The sequence below is a fragment of the Carcharhinus amblyrhynchos genome, unplaced genomic scaffold (genome assembly GCF_965287045.1).
Source record: "Carcharhinus amblyrhynchos unplaced genomic scaffold, sCarAmb.v2.hapA scaffold_38, whole genome shotgun sequence".
NCBI classification, from domain to species: domain Eukaryota; kingdom Metazoa; phylum Chordata; class Chondrichthyes; order Carcharhiniformes; family Carcharhinidae; genus Carcharhinus; species Carcharhinus amblyrhynchos.
This window is the reverse complement of record NW_027649779.1, coordinates 10,357,293-10,384,148: the sequence shown is the minus strand read 5'-3', so window position 1 is coordinate 10,384,148 and position 26,856 is coordinate 10,357,293. Positions and strand designations below refer to the sequence as shown.

Genomic DNA, 26,856 nt, shown 5'->3' with positions numbered 1-26,856 from the left:
AGAAAGCATTCTGAAACGAGAGGGTGAACAGCCAGTGGTCATGGTACATATTGGTACAAAGGTAGGACGAGGCCCTACAACAGCAGTTAAGGGAGTTAGGTAGAAAGTTAAAAAGCAAGACCTCTTCGGTTGTAATCACAGGATTGCTCCCTGTGCCACCTATCCACTGTCATCCCTTTAAGTAACTCTCCCCAGTCAATCAAGGCCAACTCACGCCATTCGTCAGCCCATTGGCCCAATTGATCAAGATCTCATTGCAATCCTAGATAACCTTCTTCACTGTCCACTATGCCAGCAATCTTGGTGTCATCTGCAAACTTACTAACCATGCCTCCTATATTCTCATCCAAATAATTAATATAAATGACAAATAACAGTGGACCCAACACTGATCCCTGAGGCACACTGCTGGTCACAGAGTTCCAATCTGAGAAACAACATCCACTCTCTGGCTTCTGTCATCAAGCCAATTTTGTATCCATTTAGCTACCTTATCATGGATCCAGTAAGATTTAACCTTGTGCAACAACCTCCCATGCGGTACCTTGTCAAATGCCTTGCTAAAGTCCTTTTAATCTGTACAGATGCTGCCAGATCTGCTGAGATTTTCCAGAATTTTCTCTTTTGGCTTGCTAAAGTCCAGATTGACAACATCAACTGCATTCCCCTCATCAACTTTCTTGGTTACCCCTTCAAAAAACTCAATCAAATCTGTGAGACACTCACAAAGCCATGCTGACTGTCCCTAATCAGTCCCTGTGTTTTTAAATGCCTGTGGATCCTGTCTCAAAATATCTTCTAACAGCTTACCCACTACAGATGAAAGGCTCACCGGCCTGTAGTTCCCAGGCTTTTCCCTGCAGCCATTTTTAAACAAAGGCACAACATTTGCCACCCTCCAATCTTCAGGCACCTCGCCTATGATTATCGATGATCCAAATATCATTGCGAGGGGACCCACAATTTTCTCCCTAGCCTCCCATAATGTCCTGGGATACTCTTCATCACGTCCAGGGGATTTATCCATCTTGATGTGCTTTAAGCCATCCAGCACCTCCTTCTTTGTTATATGTACACTCCTCAAGACATCACTACTTATTTCCTCAAGTTCCCTAATATCCATGCACAGTGTCAGCTATTTCTGTGGTGTAGTGGTTATCGTGGTTGCTTCCCACACAGTAAGTCCTCGGTTCAAAACCGAGTAAAAAAAAAAAATTCTTCTTGTAATTATAGGCCAGTTAGTCTTACTTCAGTGGTCGGTAAGTTAATGGAAAAGTTCCTGAGGGATAGCATTTATGACCATTTGGAAAGATGCAGCTTAATCTGGGATGGTCAGCACGGATTTGTGAGTGTTAAGTCTTGCCTCACAAATTTGATTGAATTCTTTGAGGAGGTAACTAAGTGTGAGGACAAAAGTAGAGCATTTGATGTCGTATACATGGATTTTAGTAAGGAATTTGATAAGGTTCCCCATGGTAGGCTCATGAAGAAAATAGGGAGGTGTGGGATAGAAGGAAATTTGCCGGTTGGATAAGTAACTGGCTGTCTCATAGAAGACAGAGGGTGGTGGTGGAGGGAAAATTTTCAGACTGGAGGCCAGTTACCAGCTCTGTACCACAGGGATCACTGCTGGGTCCTCTGCTATTCGTGACTTTTATCAATGAGTTGGAAGAGGGGGCTGAAGGGTGGGTTAGTAAATTTGCTGATGACACCAAGATTGGTGGAGTAGTGGATGAGGTGGAGGGCTCTTGCAGGCTGCAAAGAGACATTGATAGGATGCAGAGCTGGGCTGAGGTGCAAAGTGATTCATTTTGGTAGGACAAACTTGAATGCGGATTACAGAGTCAACGGCAGGGTTCTGAGGAATATGGAGGAACAAAGAGATCTTGGGGTTCATATCCACAGATCTCTGAAGGTTGCCACTCAAGTGGATAGAGCTGTGAAGAAGGCCTATAGTGTGTTAGCGTTTATTAACAGGGGGTTTGAGTTTAAGAGCAGTGGGGTTATGCTGCAACTATACAGGACCTTGGTAAGACCACATCTGGAATATTGTGTTCAATTCTGGTCACCTCACTATAAGAAGGATGTGGAAACATTTGAGAGAGTGCAGAGGAGATTTACCAGGAAGCTGCCTGCTTTGGAGGGCAGGTCTTATGAGGAAAGGTTGAGGGAGCTGGGGCTTTTCTCTTTAAAGCGGAGGAGGATGAGAGGCGACTTAATAGGAGTTGATAAGATCCTGTAAGAGGGCTTTACAAAAATAATCAGTGTCAGTACAGCATAGAAATTCAGAACAGGTAATTGTAATTTCTATGGAACATTCTTTCCCCTCTCATTCCCCAAAAGTTGTAAATCTCTATCCCACACACTCTCCCTCCATTCTCACTCTGCTGTATCTAATATTCACCCTCCCAATTCTCCTGAAGGTGCTGATTGAGGCTGATTGACAGATCCACGCTTCCTGTTCTGGAGGCACATAGCTGAAAATCTCCATACAGGCTGTCATACAGATATACATCTATATGACTGGACTACAAATGTGTGGAATATACAGACTGGATCCACCTCCTTTCCCTTCAGTTGCTGCAAGTCCCCAGTTTTCCCCAGAATGAGAAAAGAAATGGAAAGTGGAAAACATTGATTTCCTCCCAGATGTTCCCCACCCAGATGGGTTGCATGGTAGCACAGTGGTGAGCATTGCTGCTTCACAGCTCCAGGGATCTGGGTTTGATTCCCGGCTTGGGTCACTGTCCGTGTGGAGTTTGCACAGTCTCCTTGTGTCTGCGTGGGTTTCCTTTGGGTGCTCCTGTTTCCTCCCACAGTCCAAAGATGTGCAGGTTAGGTTGATTGGCCATGCTAACAATTGCCCCTTCGAGTCCTGAGATGCATAGGTTAGAGGGATTAGTGGGTAAATATGTAGGGATAAAGGGGTAGGGCCTGGGTGGGATTGTGGTGAGTGCAGACTCGATGGGCCGAAGGGCCTCTTTCTGCACTGAAGGGATTCTATGATCATTTGTTGCATAGAGGAAGCTTTACCCTGAAGCTCATTGGCTAACATCCGCATTGTGACATCACATTGGAGCCCGAATTAAATCAGCCAATAGGAATCACTGCCCCGCGGTGATGTCTCCGCATTCCAGTGTGCAGGCGTGCGGACCCGGGAGCCCCGCCCCCACCCACTGCTCCCCGCCCCCTCCTGGGAGCCCCGCCCCCACCCACTGCTCCCCTCCCCCTCCCGGGACCCCCGCCCCCACTCACTGTTCCCCTTCTCCTCCTCGAGCCAAGGTTTCCAGACAAGCGGCTGGCGGCTCCGGCCAGAGCGAGAAGCTGCTCGGTGGTCTGCCCCTCCCCCCCGGGCCAGGAGTGCGCATGTCCAAGGGAGAGGGGAACCTGTGCATGTGCAGGGCTGTGTCCACCTCTTCCGTGACCAGCAAGCTTAGATGGGAGAGTTGGAGGACTGGAAGAACTCTGGTCCTCCAGCCAATCACGGGCTTTGTGTGAGTGAAGATTGAGCTTCAGAAAATCTAAAACTTGCTCCTGTCTCCAACATTTGTGAGTAAAACACTTTCCTTCCCCCACCCCCTTTCCATTTCTTATTATTTCTAGTTCTGTAATATATTACTGTAGCCATATTATATATTTCCAGTCATAAACTCATTGCAGCACAGGCGTCTATTGGGCAACTCGAGTCATGGAATCCCTACAGTGCAGAAGGAGGCCTTTCGGCCCATCAAGTCTGCACTGACTCTCCAACAGAGCATTCTTCAGAGACTCTCTCCCTGCAGTATGACAGATTTATCCTGCTAATCCCCCAACCCACACATCCTGGGACACTAAGTGGCAATTGAGTAGGGCTAATCAACCTAACCTGTACATCTTATGGACAGTAAGAAGTCTCACAATACCAGGTTAAAGTCCAACAGGTTTATTTGTTACCAGGAGCTTTCGGAGCACTGCTCCTTCATCAGGTGAGTGGCCACTCACCTGATGAACCTGGTGGTGTGTGCCCACCACTGTCCACCTTCGACATCTCCACATCATCTTATAGACTGCAGATTGATTCTCTGCAGAACGAACCAATTAGTCCTTTTCTATCTCTCTATCAATATTCCTCTGCAAGTTTTATTTCCTTCAAGTGCCCACCCAATTTCATTTTGAAATGATTGAACATCTTCTGTTCCACCATCCTCATAGGCAGCGAGTTCTAGATATGTGCTCTCCCTACCTAAATATAAATCTTCCTCAAATCCCCATTCTACCACATCTCAGTTAATAATTACACTTTTATCCATTATTATAGACATCTATCTGGCAGCCTGCATGGAGATTTTCAGCTCTCTGTATCCAGGATGGGAAGCAGTGAGCATGGATCTGTCAATCAGCCTCAATCAGCACCTTCAGGAGAATTGGGAGGGTGAATATTAGATACAGCAGAGTGAGAATGGAGGGAGAGTGTGTGGGATGGAGACTTACAGCTTCTGGGGAATGAGAGAGGAAAGAATGTTCCATAGAAACTAGAATTGTCTGTTCTGAATTTCTATGACACAGATGACTTTTGTAAATTTGTTTTATAGGGGAACAGAAGGTGAGGATTTATATACAGAAATCTCAAACCAAACATCACATCAAGATCTGACAGAGTCACTCAATTCATCGGGACCTCAATGTCATCGGCCTTTGGATCTAGAAGGAGAAATGTTTCTCTGTTCTGTCTGCTTAAGGAGATTTTAAGCAACAGTGTGACTGGAAAAGCAGCGAGATGCACAAACACAGTTGAGTCAGAGTGTTCCAGTGCACTGAGTGTGGAAAGAGCTTTAACCAGTTACACAGCCTGAAAATACATCTCAGCATTCACAGCGGGGAGAGACTGTACCCGTGATCTGTGTGAGATTTAACTGATTGTTTAACCTGGAGAGTCACAAGGACAGCTGCAACATGGAAAACCCATGGAAATGTGGTGATTGTGGGAAAGGATTCAGTTTTCCATCTCAGCTGGAAATTCATCGGCGCAGTCACTCTGGGGAGAGGCCGTTCACCTGCTGTGTGTGTGGGAAGGGATACACTCAGATAATTGATTTGCAGAGACACCAGCGAGTTCACACTGGGGAGAGGCCATTCACCTGCTCTGAGTGTGGGAAAGGATTCACTCGGTTATCCAGTCTGCAGAGACACCATCGATTTCACACTGGAGAGAGACCTTTCATCTGCTCTGTGTGTGGGAAGGGATTCACTCAGTTAATTGATTTGCAGAGCCATCAGCGAGTTCACACTGGGGAGAGGCCGTTCACCTGCACTGAGTGTGGGAAAGGATTCAGTGTGGCATCAGGCCTGCGGAGACACCAGTTAGTTCACACTGGGGAGAGGCCGTTCACTTGCTCTGTGTGTGGGAAGGGTTTCAGTCAGTTGCCCTACTTGCAGAGGCACAATGTCACTCACACCCAGGAGAGACCCTTTAAATGCTCTGACTGTGGGAGGGATTTCAAAAGCTCTCAGCTAATGATGTCCCACCAGCGCATTCACACTGAGGAGAGACCGTTCAGCTGCTCTCACTGCACAAAGAGATTCAGATCATCATCTGCCCTGCGGACACACCAGCGAGTTCACACTGGGGAGAGACCGTTCACCTGCACTGTGTGTGGGACGGGATTCACTCAGTCATCCCGACTGCAGAAACACCAGCGAGTTCACAAGTCGTAGTCATACAATACAGGAGACCTTTCAGCCCATCGAGTCTGCACTGACAAAACTATACTAAATTTACATTAATCCATTTTCCAGCACTTCGCTTATAGAGTTTGAACTGTCAAAACATTCAAGTGCTTGTCAATGTGCTTTTTAAAGGTTGTGAGGTTTCCTGCCTCTACTACCCTCCCAGTGAATTCCAGATTCCCATCACTCTCTGGGTGAAAACATTTTTCCTCACACCCCCCAAAACCTAAGCAATAGGGGAAGGAAGTGTCTGGACAAATTAAATCCCATTGTGTCAGAGGATAAAATGAAATTGGCTGAAGTAAATGACAAACGTAATTAATGATTTTTTTATATGGAAAATGATTGCGTCACACCCAATGAAAGGTGAGAGAATTTGACGTGAAGAATGTACAATTGCTCTGTCTAAGCATTCTACATCAGAGTTGTTGCAGAGATCAGGATGCTTCTCTTAGAGTTATTAAACTGTCCAATAATGTTTCCCTTCGATCGTTGGTCAAATAAAAATGTCTTTAAACTGGGACACTGGTTTTCATGAGTCTTTGTATTGACTGAAGGTTTTGGCAATACCTGGTCTCCAGTGGTAATGTACCCGGTGTGTTCAGGGGCAATGAACTCAGAAGAATCATTCAACACTCAAGGATTTAATCAACAGTTTATTGAGTTACCATTACCACCTGTTAGATTTTTGTTCTTTATCTGGGGTTGAAGTGACAACGAGAGAATCTTCAGTTATTCCAAATTCCTCCAGGCTACATTTAAAATTTCCAGATTTAACTGGTTTGAATAAATCCACAATTATAAACTAAAATAGACACGAGTTTCCAAGTGATTTAAAAATAAATCAACTGACTGCTGAAAGGGTTGACTTTTCTACAGAGCCTAAAAGGGGTGGGGAGTGAGCAGAAAAAACTAGGCACGCAATTATGGCACTTTACATGATTTAAAAAAACTTTTCTAACAAAACAAACTCAATTTTAAACCTCATTATTCATTTTTTTGTTACATTCTTCAACCTAATTATTGTAATTTGATCAGTTATTGTTAGGGATGGGTAACTTTTGTGCTTTATAAACTGATTCACTCATTTTGTTAATTCAACATGTACTCGGAGAATCAGAAGCCAGACTTCTTCATTCTTATCCTTATTTTCCTCTCCCACCACTCCCTCTGTTTTGGGGGAGGGTCGTGGGGATTCCAAATCTCATTTTATCATAAAAGTGAAATACTGCGGATGCTGGAATCTGAAACAAAAACACGAAATGCTGGAAAATCTCAGCAGGTGAGAAAGAATAGAGCCAATGTCTCGAATCTGAACCATCGAAATGGCTCTATTCTCAAACCGTTTTATCAATAGGTTTTGTGTTCTTAGTTTCCAAATGGCAGGTAAGAGACCTGTCCGGTACCCACTCGAGCTCTGATTTTTCACTGGCCATGATGGGGTAAGATAATAACCATTAGAATCTACTCTCAGAGGGTCCACTTTTCAGTCCAGTGCTACATGGAATGTACCGTCACTTGACTGACTATCGGGTCACAAATCAGTCACAGCTTTTAAACACAAATTTAGGATAAATTAATTTAAACAATGCCTGACAATGCTTCTTAATTTCTTAACCAACTACCTACCACTGTTTGTTGATTTGTTGGACCCTCCTTTTTACAGATTCAGGAATCTCAGCCACTGAACGCCAGCAGGTTTAATTCCAACTCATTCCCAGTAAATATTCTCACCAGGTCCTCCCTGGGGGCCCTGCTCAGCAGCTTTAATGGTCTGTAATTGCAGAAACTGAGCTGTCACAGGAACGTGGTCAAGACAGTCCAGTCCCATAATGCCTCACATTCAATCTGCAGTCCTTCCATTATAACAGAATATATGTCTGTATGTAGCTGCCTCGGCCATGGTCAACCCCAACACTGCCTTCCTGAACTGCTACAATGCCTGTAAATACACCCACAGTGCTGTTAGGGAGTGATTTCCAGCTACACGTTCCAGACTTTCACTAACTGTAGGTGGTTAACAGATTGATATATTCCATTCAACCACACCCAAGCTGAGTTATCCCAATTTCATTATTGTCCAGACTAATATATTCACAATATCTTTAAAACAGAAATTAAACATTCCCATTTGATTTCAGGTACTAACATATTCTGTTAGTTTGTTCTTTATTGTCGATGTCAGGCTGGGGTTGTTCCCCTTGGAGCAAAGGAGGTTGAGGGGAGATTTGAACGAGGTGGACAAGATTCTGACAGGTTTGGATAAGGTGGACAAAGTAAAGTTGTTCCCATTTGCTGATGGGACAGGGAGGAGGGGGACACAGATTTCAAGTTTTGGGTCAGAGATGTAGGGGGAGGAATGTGAGGAAGAATATTTTGGTGCAGCGAATGGTAATGACCTGGAACTCACTGCCTACGAGGGTGGAGGAAATGGAGACACTAAACAATTACAAAGGAAACTGGATGCGCATTTTGCGGGGGGAGGTTTCAAACAGAAATGTTGACTAAATATCTCTAAAGTTCCTAACACCCTGTCATTCTGTGATCCTTATGAAATTTAAAACCAGGTATTCGCAACAAGACTCAAAGACCATCAGCCCACTGGAGGCAAAGTCGTGAGACCGGCCAGTCCAGCAGAAAGAAACCCTCTGACCCTCCCCATTGACTAACTGTGAGAATGAACAAAATGCCGTCCTGGACGTAATTGAGAGCAGAAACAATAACAGCAGAATCCAATCTCTGTGATCTTGTTGGTGCCTCAGCAGCTGTGATAAAATTCTGAACCCTTTTTATACACTGAGCAGGTGAACAGTTTCTCCCCAGTGTAACCTCACTGATGTCTCAGCAGGTGGGATAACTGAGTGAATTCCTTCCCACACTGAGAGCAGGTAAACAGCCTCTCCCCATGTGAACTCGCTGATGTCTCTGCAGGTTGGATAACTGACTGAAACCCTTCCCACACTGAGAGCAGGTAAACGGCTTCTCCCCAGTGTGAACTCGCTGGTGTGTCCGCAGGTGGAATTGTCGAGTGAATCCCTTCCCACACTGAGAGCAGGTGAACGGTCTCTCCCCAGTATGAACACGCTGGTGTGTCTGCAGGCTGGAGAATTGAGTGAATCCCTTCCCACACTGAGAGCAGATGAACAGCCTCTCCCCAGTATGAACTCGCTGGTGTGTCAGCAGTCTGGACAATTGAATGAATCCCTTCCCACACTGAGAGCAGACGAATGGCCTCTCCCCATTGTGAATTCGTTTGTGCCTCTGCAAGGTGGATGACACAGTGAATCTCTTCCCACACTGAGAGCAGGTGAACGGCCTCTCCCCAGTGTGAATGCGCTGATGTGCCTGCAGGTCGGATAACCGAGTGAATCTCTTCTCACACTGAGAGCAGGTGAATGGCCTCTCCCCAGTGTGAACTCGCTGGTGTGTCCGCAGATTGGATAACTGGTTGAATCCCTTCCCACACTGAGAGCAGGTGAATGGCCTCTCCCCAGTGTGAATTCGCTGGTGTCTCTGCAAAGTGGTTAACACAGTGAATCCTTTTCCACACTGAGAGCAGGTGAATGGTCTTTCTCCAGTGTGAACTCGCTTGTGTGACTGCAGGTGGGGGAGTCGAATGAATCCCTCCCCACACTGAGAGCAGATGAATGGCCTCTCCCCAGTGTGGCTGCGCCGATGAGCATCCAGCAGAGATGGGAATCTGTATCTCTTTCCACAGTCCGCACATTTCCATGGTTTCTCCATGGTGCAGGCGTCCTTGCCTCTGCCTTGGGTGGACAATCAGTTGAAGACTCGTCCACACACACAATACATGTACAGTCTCTCCCTGCTGTGAATGGTGTGATATTTATTCAGGCTGTGTAACTGGTTAAAGCTCTTCAGTCAGTGCACTGGAACATTCTCACTTGAATGTGGAAGTGTGTTGGTGCTTTTCCAGTCAGACGGGTGTTTGAAATCTTTTCAAATCTCCTTCCAGATTCAATGGTTGATGATATTCAGCTTCCAAGCAACATGACTCTGCCAGATCTAGACCTGACATTTGAGATTTCAGCCTGTGATTCCTCTTTCAATATCCTGTAAAACAAGTTGACGCAAGTCATCAGTGTCAGTACAGGATCGAAATTCAGAACAGACAATTCTAGTTTCTATGGAACATTCTTTCTCTCTCATTCCCCAAAAGCTGCAAATCTCCATCCCACACACTCTCCCTCCATTCTCACTCTGCTGTATCTAATATTCACCCTCCCAATTCTCCTGAAGTTGATGATTGAGGCTGATTGACAGATTCATACTCACTGATTCCTGTCCTGGATGTGGAGATGTCGGTGTAGGACTGGGGTTAACACAGTAAGAAGTCTTACAACACCAGGTTAAAGTCCAAAGGTTTATTTGGTAGCAAACGTCACTAGCTGAAAATCTCCATGCAGGCTGCCAGACAGATATGACTGGACTAAAAACGTGCGGAATATACAGACTGGATTCACTCCCTTACCCTTCAGTTGCTGCAGGTCCCCAATTTCCCCCAGAATGAGAATAGAAATGGAAAGGGGGAGACATTGATTTCCTCCCAGATGTTGCACAGAGGAGGAAGTGTCTTCTAAAGCTCATTGGCCAACTTCCGCATTGTGACGTCACAATCGAGCACTGCCTGAATCAGCCAATAGGAATCACTCCGCGGTGACGTCCTCGGATTTCAGTGCGCACGCCCGGGCACACGAACCCAGGAGCCCCGCCCTCCTCACTCTCCCCCGCCCCCCGGTCGAGCAAAGGTCATCGAAGCAAAACACTGCGGATTGGACACCAGCTCAGTGCGGCTGGCGGTCAAAGCCCCGCCCACCCTCACGTGAGTTCGGGTTCCGTCTCCTCATTGTTCTCATGCGGGAGATTGACCAATGGCAACGCGTGGAGGACCGGATGGCGCTGGTCCTCCAGCCAATCAGAGTCTTGTATCAATGGCCGCGCGGAGCTTCCTGTGGACATGAATGTGGGGGTTCGATCAGTAAGTTTGCTGATGATAGAAAAATTGGTGTTGTGGTCAATAGTGAAGAGGAAAGCCTTGGATTACAGGACGGTATGACTGGCTGGTTAGATGGACAGAACAGTGGCAAATGTCATTTAACCCCAAAATGTCTGAGGTGATGCATTTTGGAAGAACAACAAGGCAGGGAATACACAATAAACAAATCGCTTCTCGGCCTTTTGGCTAAGATCAAGTGTAGTATCGACATGCTGCACTTGGTTGAAGTCATTAGGTTACTTTTCAGCTTCATTTGAAACAATTTTTTAAAGCGGCATCTCGGCCATTTGGCTAAGATGCAAATAAGATCAAGCCCTGGAGGAGGAGCTACACCTACTCCAGTCAGCTTGGATCATGTAGATCAAGCCCAAGACAGGAGGTGAGAGCCCTGTCTTGTCAGCTTGGATCGGGAATGTCCCAACTTGTTGGGACTCTGAATTGGGTTTAATTTGACTTGATTGGATTGGAATAAAGTTTAAAAAAAAGGACACCAGGAAGTACAGAGGGCCAGAGGGATCTTGGGGTGCATGTCCATCAGACCCTGAAGACAGCAGGACCAGACTGATAAAGTGGTTAAGAACGGATATGGGATACATATCTTTTTTAGCTAAGGCATCAAATATTCCAATAGTAAGAAGTCTTACAACACCAGGTTAAAGTCCAACAGGTTTATTTAGTAGCAAACACCATTAGCTTTCGCTTGCTGCTCCTTCGTCAGGTGATTGGGAGATCTTTTCACAAACAGAGCATACAAAGACACAATCTCAATCACAGAATAGTGATTGAAACACCAGACTTTACAGCTTAAAGGTACAATGTAAGTGGAGAGAGCATGAGCACAAGTTAAAGAGATGTGTATTGTCTCCAGACAGACTGTTTGTGAGATTTTGCAAGTCCAGGAAAGTCATGGGGGTTACAGATAGTGTGAAATAAAACCAAGATCCCAGTTGAGGCCATCCTCGTGTGTGCGGAACTTGGCTATCAGTCTCTGCTCAGCAACTCTGCCCTATCGTGCGTCGTGAAGGATGCCTTGGAGAACGCTTACCCGAAGACCAGAAGCCAAATGCCCATGACTGCTGAAGTGTTCCCCAACAGGAAGAGAACAGTCTTGCCTGGTGATTGTCAAGCGGTGTTCATTCATCCATTGACGTAGCGTCTGCATGGTCACCCCAATGTACCATACCATGGTTGTGAGACCGGCCAGCCCAGCAGAAATACTCTGACCCTCCCCATTGACCAACTGTGAAAATGAACAAAATGCAGTCCTGGATGTAATTGAGAGCTGAAACAGTAACAGCAGAATCCAACCCGGAATATCACTCATGAACTTGTTGGTGTCTCAGCAGCTGGGATGAAATTCTGAATCTCTTCCCACACTGAGAGCAGGTGAACGGCCTCTTCCCAGTGTGAACTCGCTGGTGTGTCTGCAAGCGGGATAACCAAGTGAATCCCTTTCCACACACAGAGCAGGTGAATGGCCTCTCCCCAGTGTGAACTCGCTGATGTGTCTGCAGGGCGGATGAGTCAATGAATCCCTTCCCACACTGAGAGCAGGTGAATGGCCTCTCCCCAGTGTGAATTCGCTAGTGTCTCTGCAGTTGGGGGAACTGCATGAATCCCTTCCCACATTGAGAGCAGGTGAATGGCCTCTCCCCAGTGTGGCTGCGCCAATGAGCTTCCAGCAGAGATGGGGCACTGTATCTCTTCCCACAGTCCGCACATTTCCATGGTTTATCCATGGTGCAGGCGTCCTTGCCTCTCCCTTGGGTGGACAATCAGTTGAAGCCTTGTCCACACACACAACACGTGTAGTCTCTCCCTGCTGTGAATGGTGTGATATTTATTCAGGCTGTGTAACTGGTTAAAGCTCTTCAGTCAGTGCTCTGGAAAACTCTCACTTGAATTTGGCAGTGTGTTGATGCTTTTCCAGTCACACTGATGTTTGAAATCTTTTCAAATCTCCTTCCAGATTCAATGGTTGATGATATTCAGTTCCCAAGGAATATGACTCTGCCAGATCTAGACTTGACATTTGAGATTTCAGCCTCTGGTTCCTCTTTCAATATCCTGTAAAACAAGTTGACACATGTCATCAGTGTCAGTACAGGATAGAAATCCAGAACAGACAATTCTAGTTTCTAAGGACATTTTTTCCTCTCTTATTCCCCACTGAGAATGAGCAAAAGACAACAAGAAGGGAAGTTTGTGGGGTGTGACAGTGAGGGGGTGGGAAGAGAAACAGGATCTGGGGGAGGGTGAGGGGAGGGGGTGGGAGTGATCTCTCGTGTGGAGTCAGTGCCAGCTCCCAGTCTCTGGAGAAAAGTCTCAGGAAGCCCACAATGGTGTGACTGATTGATAAAAATAAATCAATGCTGGGAGGGTGATTTTAGAACGTGTCTCCCTAAGGGGATGGACACAGCTTGTTACCAGGTTAAAGAGGGGACTTTAGCTCTTTCCAGGGACTGGAGGAGGGAGAGGGGGAGGTGGGGTTGGGGGGGGGGGCGGTGTTTCCAGACTCTGTCCTTTTCCCCGGCTCTCGGATGAACCAGTTCTGGTTAGATTGTGGGCTGGGGGGGCCTGGAGCCGGAAACCCTGGGGTTAAAATAGCCCGGCTTTGTAATTAGTCACAAACAGGTTAACCCTTTGGTGTGTGGCAAAGCGTAAATTAAATATCTGTAAAATGAAACTGTCTATTGGTTGTGTGTGTTTGAGAGTTAGTTTTAAAATCATTGGTCCAATTCAGAGCCTGTTTTGCTGCTGGGATTCTGGCTGCTGCTTTGGACACAAATGTTGTAAAGTTGTCTTCTGCAGCCTGCTTTCTGCAGTTTAAAATCCCAAGCACAAAGACACAGGCTTTTGAAAGACTCAATGCTGGATGATTTATTTTGGTTTTCTCAGCATTTCTTTACAATAGTTATATTGGGCAAACACCACATTTTTTACCTAATATATGCAACTTCATTACAATATTCGATGGGGGGGGGAGACAGTGGGGGGAGAGACACAGACAGGTGGGGAGAGAGATGGAGAGAGAAAGAGACATGGGAAAAAGGCGGGGCAGAGTGAGGAGAAAATAGGAAAAGACAGCAAAAGGTGAGGCTTGTGGGGGTTGCGGTGAGGGGGTGAGAAGAGATACAGAATCTGGGGGTGGGGTCTCATGTGGAGAGGGAGAGAGAGGAAGGTGTCTGATTCCCTTATTTCCCACTCACTTGACCCCAATCCTGACAATATTTCTTTGTATCTGGCCCTGTTCAGGCTGTGTATATGTGGGATCTTGCTGCGCACTCATGCTCTGTGTTTCTCCCCCCCACCCCCCACACTTCTCGCACTGTGACTATGCCCCACAATTTAAATGTAAAAAAGATGGAGAAGAAGAAGGAGGGTGGGGTAGCAGAGAGAAACAGGGGGAATGGAGAAGGGGTGGGGAGTGTCGGGGGTTCAGTGAACGGGGGTTGGGGACAGAGACAGAGGCTGTGAGGGTGGGGGTGTCCTTCTGCAGTGTGAGATTCCTTGTGGGATCCGGATTGTAACGTTCTCAGTCTCTCTCTCTCTCTCCCTCTCACTGTAAAGCACTCAGGAGGGAGAGGGAGCTGAAATTCAAATTCCTGAGCCTGGGGGAAAGGCTTGGTCTCAATCCCAGAGTCCTGCTTGTGTTTTTAGACAGGGCGCTGGGATTTGTGGGTGTGGATGGAGAGGATTGTTCTGGTTAACTGGGGAGAGGGAGATTTGTTCTTTCTAGCTGAGGTATAATGCAGCCTCTGTGACTAGGCCTCACTTCAAGGACTAATTCTTAGGAGCCCTTTTGCATTCCCCAACAGGGTTTAAGTGGCTGGATTCAGTGGTTCAATAAACTGTGCAGCAGCCACTTCAGGATGGGAGTGTGGATTTTCGTGCTCTCCCTCTCTCATTTCTGTTTTCATTGTGAGGTTTTATTTTGAACGGTTGAGAGGGATTTGGAGGGGGATTGAAGAGGGTTTGGGCAGTGGGGGGTACGGGACTGAGAGAGATTTGGAGGGGGATTGAAGAGGGTTTGGACAGTGGGGGGTATGGGACTGAGAGAGATTTGGAGGGGGTTTGAAGAGGGTTTGGGCAGTGGGGGGTATGGGGCTGAGAGGGACTTTGGAGGGGAACTGACGAGGGCTTGGACAAGTGAGGAGGGTTTGGGCAGTGAGCGGGGTCCGGGGCTGAAAGGGATTTCGAGGGGGATTGAAGAGGGTTTGGGCAGTGGCGGGTATGGAGCTGAGAGAGATTTGGAGGGGAATTGATGAGGGTTTGGACAGTGAGGAGGGTTTGGGCAGCGAGGGGGGTCCGGGGCTGAGAGGGATTTGGAGGCGGATTGAAGAGGGTTTGGGCAGTGGGGGATATGGGGCTGAGAGGGACTTTGGAGGGGAATTGACGAGGGTTTGGACAGTGAGGAGGGTTTGGGCAGTGGGGGGTATGGGGCTGAGAGGGATTTCGAGGGGGATTGAAGAGGGTTTGGGCAGTGGTGGGGTGTATGGAGCTGAGAGGGATTTTGGAGGGGAATTGGAGAGGGTTTGGGCACTGAGGAGTGTTTGGGCACTGAGGGGGAGTTGGAGAGGGATTGAAGAGGGTTTGACAAAAATTTATCTATCTCAAGATTTAAAGGTAGCAACTAATTTAGCATCAACTGCCTTCTGTAGGACAGAGTTCCAAACCTCTACCATCCTGAGTAGAGGTGCTTCTTAATCAGGATTTGTGAATCTCAGGGCTTTTCCAGTCACAGAAAGACCTGAAATTTTCTCTCTGACAGAATCAACAAACCTGTAACATTCCACATTCAGATTCTGCTGACATTCAGCTCCTGTTGTGTTGAATGACTCAGTCAGATCACAATGTGATGTTTGATTTGTGTTTCCCGTCTGTCAATTCTCCACTTCCAGCACCCTGTAAATTTACAGAAACCATCACTGTCAGTCCAGGATAGAAGTTCATCTTCAGGTGTAGGCGTTTGTTTTGCAACTAACTAAACTCAGGACAGAGCTGTGCTGCCTGTTGACACTAGCTGCTGCGTTAGTTATTTAAATTGTATACCTTGGTGCTTCAGCTTCAATTGTAATTGAATCACAAAACATGATTATTTTGATGCAATAGAACCCTTCAATGGCGGCTATCTTACCCAGCATTCACAGGGAACCAGAATATGCCCTCGCCCCGCAACAGACGACGCGCATGCGCACTGTAGATCTGAAACGCATGCGCAGTGGGTGTTGCTGCTGCGCTCGCGGGAAGGCGGTTTTATCGGCTCCGGGTTTCCAGGGAAACGGCTGATTCTGGAGGGTAATGGAGGCGGTGGGGTGGGTGGGGAGGCTTCATCAGCACCCAGTGGAGACAGGAAACCCCGAGTAATAACTGCTGGGTGCCGTCTTCGTCCCATTGGGGACCGCGAGCACAGATGCCGGAGTTGGAGGCCCCGAGTTAACGGCTGTCATCCTGAGGGAAGCGCTGCGCATGCGCGGTGCTCCCTGCCAGCAGGAGGAGAGAATGTTGTGAATTTCTATCCGGGACTGACAGGGAGGGACTTTGTTTGGAACCTCCTTTTACAGGGAGTTAGAGGGGGAGGATTTACACACAGAAAACTCAACCCCAAGAGAAACGTTCCTCGCTTAATTTCCATTCTTGACTGACGGTGGTGATCTCTTTTACAGGAAATTTGATGACAAAATTTGAAGGCAAACTCAAACCAGACATCAGATCAAAACCTGACAGAGTCCACTCCATTCATCAGAACCTGAATGTAAGTATGTCTGTAGAAAAAAGATCCAAACACTTGTGTGACTGGAAATAGGAAACAATAATGTCGTGGAAGGATTTGCAAAAATGGGATCCAAAACTTCACCACATCCTTGAGTGAAGAAATCCTTCCTCATCTGAGCTTTCTCTCCATTTTTCAGCCTGTTCCAATAAGTCTTGACTCCCTTGTCATTCAAAAACTGTCTAACTCATCCTTGAAGATATTCAATGCCTCCACTGGTCCCCATGGAGAGGAAGCCAGATATTAACAATTCTCTGAGGGAAGAGATTTGTCCAAATATATAATGTCACTCCAGTCCAATGTTACACAACCAGATAAGTGCATTTTATTACAGAGCCATAAATAATATATCTAATCTCTGCCGTATAAAAATATCAGACACGTCTCTGTCCTGTATTAGTATACTGTCCCCTTTAATATATTTCAGAAATGAGATGGGCACATGAAGGACATAAACTTGCAGGGGAAAGGGAATATCGAAGGGGAATGGGACTCACTGGATTGTTCGACAGAAGTCAGCATGGACTTGAGTTACTGAATGGATTCCTTCTGTGCTGTAATGACTCGATGAGTGGAAACGTACAGAGCTACAGAGCCTCATTACAAGATGAGAAATACTAAATGTACTTTGTTACAGAACCATAAATAGTATATCAGATCCACAATATTAACAACACTCGGCATATCTCTGTCCTCTAATAATTTATTATTCTCTTAAATGTCAGCCATCTCCGAGGGAAACCAGCCCTTTAATTGTGAACATTAGGAAAGAGACCATCCTTTTAGCCAGACAAATAAATGTATCAAGCTGAGGGAGCAAAGGATGTCAATGTCTTTGAGAAAGAGTCATAATGCAGAAGTCAGCCAATGAGCTTCAGAGTGAAACTTCCTTCTCTGTGCAACATCTGGGAGGAAATCAATGTTTCCCCCTTTCCATTTCTTTTCTCATTCTGGGGAAAATTGGGGACTTGCAGCAACTGAAGGGAAAGGAAGTGAATCCAGTCTGTATATTCCACACATTTTCAGTCCAGTCATATGGGCATAGATCTGTCTGGCAGCCTGCATGGAGATTTTCAGCTGTGAGTCTCCAGGACAGGAAGCAGTGAGCCTGATTGAGCATGGATCTGTCAATCAGCACCTTCAGGAGAATTGGGAGGGCGAATATTAGATACAGCAGAGTGAGAATGGAGGGAGAGTATGTGGGATGGAGATTTACAGCTTTTGGGGAATGAGAGAGGAAAAAAAAATTGCATAGAAACTAGAATTGTTCTGAATTTCTATCTTGTACTGACACTGATGACTTGTATCAATTTGTTTTACAGGATATTGAAAGAGGAATCACAGGCTGTAATCTCAAACGTCACATCTAGATCTGGCAGAGTCATATTCCTCAGGATCTGAATATCATCGGCCATTGAATCCGGAAAGAGATTTGAAAAGATTTCAAACATCAGTGTGACTGGAAAAGCATCAACACACTGCCAAATTCAAGTGAATGTGTTCAAGAGCACTGACTGAAGAGCTTTAACCAGTTACACAGCCTGAATAAATATCACACCATTCACAGTGGGGAGAGACTGTACACGTATTGTGTGTGGGCAAGGCTTCACCTGATTGTCCACCCAAGGGAGAGGCAAGGACACCTGCACCATGAAGAAACCATGGAAATGTGCAGACTGTGGGAAGAGATACAGAGCCCCATCTCTGCTGGATGCTCATCGGCGCATCCACACTGAAGAGAGACCATTCACCTGCTCTCAGTGTGGGAAGGGATTCAACCAGTTATTCCACTTGCAGAGACACCAGCAAGTTCACACTGGGGAGAGGCCATTCACCTGCTTTCAGTGTGGAAAGGGATTCCCTCGATTATCCACTTTGCAGAGACACCAGCGAGTTCACACTGGGGAGAGACCGTTCACCTGCTCTCAGTGTGGAAAGGGATTCACTGTGTTATTCCAACTGCGGAGACACCAGCGAATTCACACTGCGGAGAAGCCATTCATCTGCTCTCAGTGTGGGAAGAGATTCATTGACTCATCCAGCCTGCAGATACATGAGCGAGTTCACACTGGAGAGAGACCATTCACCTGCTCTCAGTGTGGAGAGAGATTCATTCAGTTGTCCCACTTGCAGAGACACCAGCAAGTTCACACTGGGGACAGGCCATTCACCTGCTCTCAGTGTGGAGAGAGATTCATTCAGTTGTCCCACTTGCAGAGACACCAGCGAGTTCACACTGGGGAGAGGCCATTCACCTGCTCTCAGTGTGGAAAGGGATTCACTCTGTTATCCACTTTGCAGAAACACCAGCGAACTCACACTGGGGAGAGACCGTTCACCTGCTCTCAGTGTGGAACTGGATTCACTGTGTTATCCCATCTGCGGAGACACCAGCGAATTCACACTGGGGAGAAGCCATTCCCCTGCTGTCAGTGTGGGAAGAGATTCATTGACTCATCCAGCCTGCAGATACATAAGCGAGTTCACACTGGGGAGAGGCCGTTCACCTGCTCTCAGTGCAGGAAGAGTTTCAACCAGTTATCCCACTTGCAGAGACACCGGCGAGTTCACACTGGGGACAGGCCATTCACCTGCTCTCAGTGTGGATTCGGATTCAGTCAGTTAACCCACTTGCAGAGACACCAGCGAGTTCACACGGGGGAGAGGCCATTCACGTGCTCTCAGTGTGGAAAGGGATTCACTCGGTCATCCAGCCTGCAGTCACACAAGCGAGTTCACACTGGGGAGAGGCTGTACATAAGAACATAAGAAATAGGAGCAGGAGTAGGCCATCCAGCCCTTCGAGCCTGCCCCGCCATTCAATAAGATCATGGCTGATCTGTCGCTGCTCAGTTCCACTTTCCCGCCCTCTCCCCATAACCCTTAATCCCCTCTCCTATCAAAAACCCATCAACCCGCGTCTTAAAAATATCTGCTGTTAGTGTGGGAAGGGGTTCACTGACTCATCCAGCCTGCTGCAACACCAGCAAGTTCACACTGGGGAGAGGCCATTCACCTGCTGTCAGTGTGGGAAAGGATTAAGAACTTTGTCTGCCCTGCTGAGACACCATGAGTGATTCCAGGGGTGGGATTCTGCAGTTATTGTTTCTGCTGTCTTATGTCAAGGGCTGCTTTTTTTTCATTCTTACAGTTGGTCACTGGGGAGGGGCAGAGGGTGACTTTAAGAACTAGGAGCAGGAGTGGGCCATCTGGCCCCTCGAGCCTGCTGCGCCATTCAATAAGATCATGGCTGTTCTTTTTGTGGACTCAACTCCACTTACCTGCCTGCTCAGCATAGCCCTTAGTCCCTTTACTGTTAAAATCTCATCTATCCTTGCCTTAAAAGCATTCAATGAGGTAGCTTCAACGGCTCACTGTGCAGGGAATTCCACAGATTCACAACCTTCTGCTGGACTGGCCGGTCTCACAACTTTGCCTCCAGTGAGCTGATGCTCTTTGAGTCTTGTTGTGAACACCTGGTTTCAAATTTCACAAGGATCACCGAGTGACAGGGTATTAGGAAGTTCAGAGATACTTAGTCAGCATTTCTGTTTCAAACCCCCCAAATGCCCATCCAATTTCCTTTGTAATTGTTTATTGTTTCCACTTCCTCCTCCCTCATAGGCAGTGAGTTCCAGGTCATTACAATTCGCTGTATCAAAATATTCTTCCTCACATCCTCCCCAGTATCTCTGATCCAAAACCTTAAATCTGTGTTCCCAGCCTCCCAACCCCCACCCCGTCCTTTTCCCATCAGCTAATAGGAACAGCTTTTCTTTGTCCACCTTATCTAAACCTGTCAGAATTTTGTCCACCTCCATCAAATCTCCCCTCAACCTCCTTTGCTCCAAGGAGAACAACAGAGGCCTGACATGGACAATAAAAAAAACTAACAGAATATCTTAATACATGAAATCAAAACTGGAATATTTAAATTCTGTTTTAAAGATATTGTGAATATATTGTTCTGTACAATAAAGAGATTTGAATAACTCAGCTTGGGTGTGGTTGAATGAAATGTATCAATCTGGTATCCACCTACAGTCCAGAGGAAATCTGGAATGTGTGGCTGGAAATACCTCCCTAACAGCACGGTGGGCGTATTTACATCTCAAGCATTGTAGTCGTTCAAACTGGCAGTGTCGGGATTGACAATAGCCAAGACAGCTACATACAGGCACATATACTGTCATAACTGAAGGACTTCAGATTGAATGTGAGGCATGATGAGACTGGACTATCTTGACCACATTCCTATGACTGCTCAGTTTGTGCTACAATGAACCATTAAAGCTGCTTAGCAGGGTCTCAACAGAGGGCCGGGTGAGAATATTTACTTAGAATGAGTTAGAATTAAACTTATTCCAGGACTGGCTGGTGTTCAGCGATTGAGATACCCCAAGCTGTAATCAATCAAGAAACAGTGGTAGGTAGTTGATGAAGAAGAAGTGTTTTCAGGCATTGTTTAAATTACTTCATCATAAATTTGTGATAAGAACTGTAAGGACTTGCAACCCAAGAGTCGATGCACTGATGGTATACTCCAAATAGCACTGCGCTGAAAAAGGGGTCAGAGCAAGAAGTGTTTTCAGGCATTATTTAAATTATTTCATCATGAATTTGTGGTAAGAGCTGTGAGGGACCTGTAACCCAGCAGCCGGTGAATTAACAGTGTGCTCCAAGTTGCACTGGGCTGAAAAGGGGATCTGAGCAACAAGTGGTGATCTCAGACATTGTTTAAATTACATCATCACCGGCCAACTTCCGCTTTGTGACGTCACAACGGAGCCATCACTGAAACAACCATTAGGAATCACTGCTCCGCGGTGACGGCTGCGGGTCCCAGTGCGCAGGCCGGGGCCTACGCGAACCCGGGAGCCCCGCCCCCAGCCATTGCTCCCCTCCCCCTGCCCCTCCTCGAGCCAAGGTTTCCAGACAAGCGGCTGGCGGCTCCGGCCAGAGCGAGAAGCCGCTCGCTGATCTCCCCCCTCCTCCACGGCCCTGGACTGCGCATGTCCAAGGGAGAGGGGGAGCTGCGCATGTTCCGGGGGCGAGCCCACCCTCTGACCTTCACGTTGAATTGTTGACCAATGGGAAGAGTTGGAGGACCGGAAGGACTGTGGCCCTCCAGCCAATCAGAGCGCGATCTTTGTGACAATGCAGTTTGAACATCAGACAGACTGAAATGTCCTCTTTTGTTGGTCAGTTGGATAACAAGCCATACCTAAAAGAGGCCAACATCTGTGAGTAAAATACTTTCTATTTCTTCTCATTCTGGGGGAATTGTTGGCATGCTGCAACGAAAGGGAAAGGGAGTGAATCTAGGGAGGTTGTAGACTCTGGAAAGTTTGGCCCAGCTCTGTCAATCAGCCTGTGGAGGCTCAATATTATATCCAGCAGAATGAGAATGGAAGGAGAGTTATTTTTTCTTCATTCATGAGATATGGGCAAGCTGGCTTTTGCTACCAAATGAACCTGTTGGACTTTTAACCTGGTGTTGTGAATTGTCTGACTGTATTTACCCCAGTCCAATGCCGGCATCTCCACATCATTGCTGGCTGGCCAGCATTTATTGCCCATCCCTCAGTGCCCTTGAACCGATTGGTTTACTGGGGCGTTTCAGAGGGCAATGTGAATCAGCACATTACTGTGCCTTTGGTGGCACATATAGGCCATGCCAGGTGAGGATGGCAGATTTCCTTCCCTAAAAAGCATTAGTGATGGGGTTTTCCGACAATCAACAATAGTTTCACAATCATCAATAGATTCTTAATTCCACATGTTTGTACTGAATTCAAATTCTACCATTTGCTGTGGCAGGATTCGAACCTGGGTCCCCAAACATTAGCTGAATTTTGGATTAATAGTCTAGCGATAATACCACTAGGGAATTGCCTCTCAATGTGTGAGATGGAAACTTACAGCTTTTGGGGAATGAAAGGGGGAAAAAATGCTCCAGAGAAACTAGAATTGTCTGTTCTGAATGTCTATCCTGTACTAACGCTGATTACTTTTGTCAACTTCTTTTACAGATGTTAAAAGTGAGGATTTAAGCCAGAAATCTCAAACCAAATGTTGCATCAGGATCTGAAAGATTCAGTTGATTCATTGCAAAGTGAAGATCAGTGGCCTTTGAATCTAGATGGAGAAATAATTGTCTGCTCTATCAGCTTCATCAGTTATTAATTCTCAGTGTGACTAGAAAAGCATCAGCGCACACACTTTGAACTGATTGTTCCAGCCTTAACCAGTTACACAGCTTGAAAAAACATTCCCATTTGGAGCTAGGAAAGACCCTATGTGTGTCCAGTGTGCGGAAACTTAATTTGATTGTTGAACATGGAGAGACACGAGGACACCTACACCACGGAGAAACCGTGGAAATGTGAGGACTGTGGAAAGAGATTCATAACCCCCTCAAAACTAGAAACTCATCGACGTATTCACACCGCGGAGCGGCCGTTTACCTGCTCTGATTGTGGGAAGGGATTCACAAATTCATCCCACCTGCTGACACACCAGCGAATTCACATGAAGGAAAGGCCATTCACCTGCACAGCATGTGGGAAAGGTTTCAAACATTCATCCACCCTGAAGATACATCAGCGAGTTCACTCTGGGGAGAGGCCATTTACTTGCTCTGAGTGTGGGAAAGGATTCACTCAGTTATCCAACTTGCAGACACATCAGCGAATTCACACTGGGGAGAGGCCATTTAGCTGCTCTGAGTGTGGGAAGAGATTCAATCAGTTATCCGATTTGCTGACACACCAGCGAGCTCACACTGGGGAGAGGCCGTTTACCTGCTCTCAGTGTGGAAAGGGATTCACTCAGTCATCCAACCTGCAGACACACCAGCGAGTTCACACTGAGCAGAAACAATTCAGCTGCTCTCGCTGCGCGAGAAGGTTTAAATGGTTATCCAACCTGATGCGACACCGACAGGTTCACACCGAGGAGAGGTCATTCATCTGTTCTGACTGTGGGAAGGGATTCAAAAATTCAACCCATCTGCTGACACACCAACGAATTCACACTGAGGAGAAGCCGTTCATCTGCACAGTGTGCGCAAAGAAATTCAAAGATTCATCCACTCTGCAAAAACACCAGCGAGTTCACACTGGGGAGAGACCATTCACCTGCTCTGATTGTGGGAAGCAGTTCCGAGATTTGTCCAACCTGAAAAGACACCAACGAGTCCACACTGGGGAGAGACCATTCACCTGCTCTGACTGTGGGAAAGGATTCACTCAGTCATCTACCCTGTTGAGACACCAGCAAGTTCATAACTGATTACAATCGTTGGATTCTGCTGTTATTGCTGCTGTTAATCACATCCAGCACTGAAATATGTTCACTCTGACAGTTGAAGTGGGAGGGTCAGTGAGTTTCTTTCTGCTTAACTGGCCAGTCTCACAACTTTGCTTCCCTGTTTTTAAACAAAGGCACAACATTTGCCACCCTCCAATCTTCAGGCACCTCACCTTTGGATGTCAGTTCAAATATCTCTGCTAGGGGACTTGCAATTTCCTCCCTAGCCTCCCACAGTGTCCTGGGATACACTTCATTAGGCCCTGGGGATTTATCTACCTTGATGCACTTTAAAGAGCCTCACATCTGTAGTGGGTACGCTGGTAGAAGGTATTCTGAGAGACAGAATCTACAGGCATTTAGAGAGGCAAGGACTGATTAGGGACAGTCAGCATGGCTTTGTGAGTGGAAAATCATGTCTCAGAAGTTTGAGTTTTTTTGAAAGGGTAACCAAGAAGGTAAATGAGGGCAGTGCAGTTGATGTTGTCTACATGAACTTTAGCAAGGCCTTGGATAAGATACCACATAGTAGGTTGTTGCATAAGATTAAATCTCATGGGATCCAATGTGAGGTAGTTAAATGGATGCAAAATTAGCTTGATGACAGAAACCAGAGGGTAGATGTAGAGAGTTGTTTTTCAAACTGGAAGCCTGTGACCAGCGGTGTGCCTCAGGGATCGGTGCTGGGTCCACTGTTATTTGTCATTTGTATTAATGATTTGGATGAGAATTTAGGAGGCATGATTACTAAGTTTGCAGATAACACCAAGGTGAGTGGCTTAGTGGACAGTGAAGAAGGTTAGTTCGGATTGCAGTGGGTTCTTGATCAATTGGGCCAGTGGGCTGACGATTGACAGATGGAATTTAATTTAATGCGAGGTGATGCATTTTGATAGATCGAACCAGGGTAGGGCTTAGTTAATGGTAGTGAATTGGGGAGAGTTGTAGTACAAAGAGATCTAGGGGTACATGTTCATAGCTCATTGAAAGTGGAGTCACAGATGGACAGGGTGGTGAAGAAGGCATTCGGCATGCTTGGTTTCATTGGTCTGAACATTGAATACAGGAGTTGGGACGTCTTGTTGAAGTTGCACAAGACTTTGGTAAGACCACTTGTAATACTGTATACAGTTCCGGTCACCTTATTATAGACAGGATATTATTAAACTAGAAAGAATGCAGAAAAGATTTATTAGGATGCTTCTGGGAGTTGATGGTTTGAGTTATAAGGAGACGCTGGATAGACTGGGATGTTTTTCCTCTGGTGCATAGGAGGCTTAGGGGTGATCTTATAGAAATTTATAAAATAATGAGGGGCATAGATCAGCTCGATAGTCAATATCTTTTTCCAAAGGTAGGGAAGTCTAAAACTCGAGGCCATAGGTTTAAGATGAGAGGGGAGAGATACAAAAGGGTCCAGAGGGGTGACTTTTCAGACACAGCATGGTGAGTGTCTGGAACAAGTTGCCAGAGGTAGTAGTCGAGGCGGGTGCAATTTTGTCTTTTGAAAAACATTTAGACTGTTACGAGTAAGATTGCTATCAAGGGATATGGGCCAAATGCAGGCAATTGGGACTAGCTTCGTCATTTAAAAAAAGGGGCGGCGTATAGAAAAACGGACAAGCACATTCACGTACAAACACAAAGGCACACACGTGCACAACACACATAAATACATTCACAAAACACAGAGAAACATGCATGCATACAAATATGTATTCATACACCATAAGTTCATGCAAGATATACACAAACAAGCACACTCACGCAAATACACTCATGGGCAACACAGACGCGAACAAAAATACACACACACACACACACACACAAATACGCTCTGACACAAATACTTCCATGCACAAATGTATAGAGGCACACATACATTCATTCTCTCCCTCACCACACACACACTTACACACGCATACTCACACACACACACACGCACATGCACTTATTGACATGAACTTGTACAAACAGGCAGAAAAACAACATGCACGTAAATAATCAAACATGTACAAACACACATACACTCACAGAGAAATGCAAACACACAACACACGCATAAACATATGCAAATAGGTACACAGCTGGGGCCTCAGCTTTTTACCATTTATATAGATGATCTGGAGGAGGGAACCGAGTGTAGGGTGTCGAAATTTGCTGATGACACCAAGATTGGGGGAACGGCAAATTGTGCGGAGGGTGTGGAGAGTCTACAGAAGGATCTAGATAGGCTGGGCGAATGGGCCAGGAAATGGCAAATGGAATTTAATGTTGGCAAGTGTGAGGTGGTCCACTTTGGTAGGAAGAATGGTAGGAAGGACTATTACTTACGGGGCAAAAAACTGCAGCAGGCGACGGTGCAGAGGGACCTCGGGGTCCTTGTGCATGAGTCGCAAAAACCCAGCTTGCAGGTGCAGCAGGTGGTCAGGAAGGCGAATGGGATGCTGGCCTTCATAGCGAAGGGGATTGAATATAAAAGTAGGGAGTTCTTGCTGCAGCTGTATAGGGCATTGGTGAGGCCGCAGCTGGAGTACTGTGTGCAGTTTTGGGCGCCGCACCTGCGCAAGGATATTTTGGCCTTGGAGGGAGTGCAGAGGAGGTTTACTAGGCTGATGCTGGAGTTGAGGGGGTTGAGCTATGAGGAGAGGCTGAATAAACTGGGCTTGTACTCGTTAGAGTTTAGAAGAATGAGGGGAGATCTCATTGAGACGTATAAGATGATGAATGGGATGGATAGGATAGAGGTGGAGAGACTCTTCCCGCTCAAAAAAGACAGTAGGACTAGGGGGCACAGCCTCAAGATAAAGGGGGGGCGGTTTAGAACGGAGTTGAGGAGGAACTTCTTCACTCAAAGGGTGGTGAATCTCTGGAATTCTCTGCCCGTTGAAGTGGTGGAGGCTGCCTCGCTAAATATTTTTAAGACACGGGTTGATGGGTTTTTGATAAGAGAGGGGATTAAGGGTTATGGGGAGAAAGCGGGAAAGTGGAACTGATCCACTTCAGATCAGCCATGATCTAATTGAATGGCGGGGCAGGCTCGAAGGGC

General features: G+C 46.5%; 4 protein-coding genes and 1 non-coding gene across 5 annotated transcripts in view; 4 read left to right on the top strand and 1 right to left on the bottom strand.

The window, feature by feature from the left end:
* The window catches only part of LOC145362483 (uncharacterized), a 204,576-nt gene extending 198,370 nt beyond the window's left edge, over positions 1-6,206 (top strand). The window contains 1 exon segment of the mRNA XM_080218496.1: positions 4,977-6,206. Within this exon segment, the coding sequence (XP_080074622.1) occupies positions 4,977-5,694 (718 nt within the window). The 3' untranslated portion in view covers positions 5,695-6,206.
* Positions 6,207-8,356: 2,150 nt separating this feature from the next.
* LOC145362575 (uncharacterized) lies at positions 8,357-12,462 on the bottom strand. The gene is given in 3 exon segments (XM_080218576.1): positions 8,357-9,469; positions 10,550-10,714; positions 12,044-12,462. Coding segments are annotated over 3 exon segments (1,506 nt in total). The 3' UTR covers positions 8,357-8,547.
* On the top strand, positions 10,890-11,081 carry LOC145362590 (U2 spliceosomal RNA). Its single transcript, XR_013890011.1, has one exon. It is a non-coding gene; the product is annotated as a U2 spliceosomal RNA (small nuclear RNA).
* A 3,484-nt stretch (positions 12,463-15,946) lies between the features above and the next one.
* Positions 15,947-26,856, top strand: part of LOC145362487 (uncharacterized) — a 76,311-nt gene continuing 65,401 nt past the window's right edge. The window contains exons 1-3 of the transcript XR_013889988.1: positions 15,947-16,021; positions 16,390-16,478; positions 17,819-17,996. The gene's annotated coding sequence lies outside the window, so the exon portion shown is untranslated. Of the gene's footprint in view, positions 16,022-16,389; positions 16,479-17,818 lie in introns of the transcript that reaches the window.
* Positions 18,147-23,789, top strand: LOC145362574 (uncharacterized). Its single transcript, XM_080218575.1, has 4 exons — positions 18,147-18,910; positions 18,995-19,249; positions 23,123-23,357; positions 23,442-23,789. The coding sequence occupies exons 1-4, from the start codon at positions 18,147-18,149 to the stop codon at positions 23,787-23,789; spliced, it is 1,602 nt and encodes a 533-aa protein (XP_080074701.1).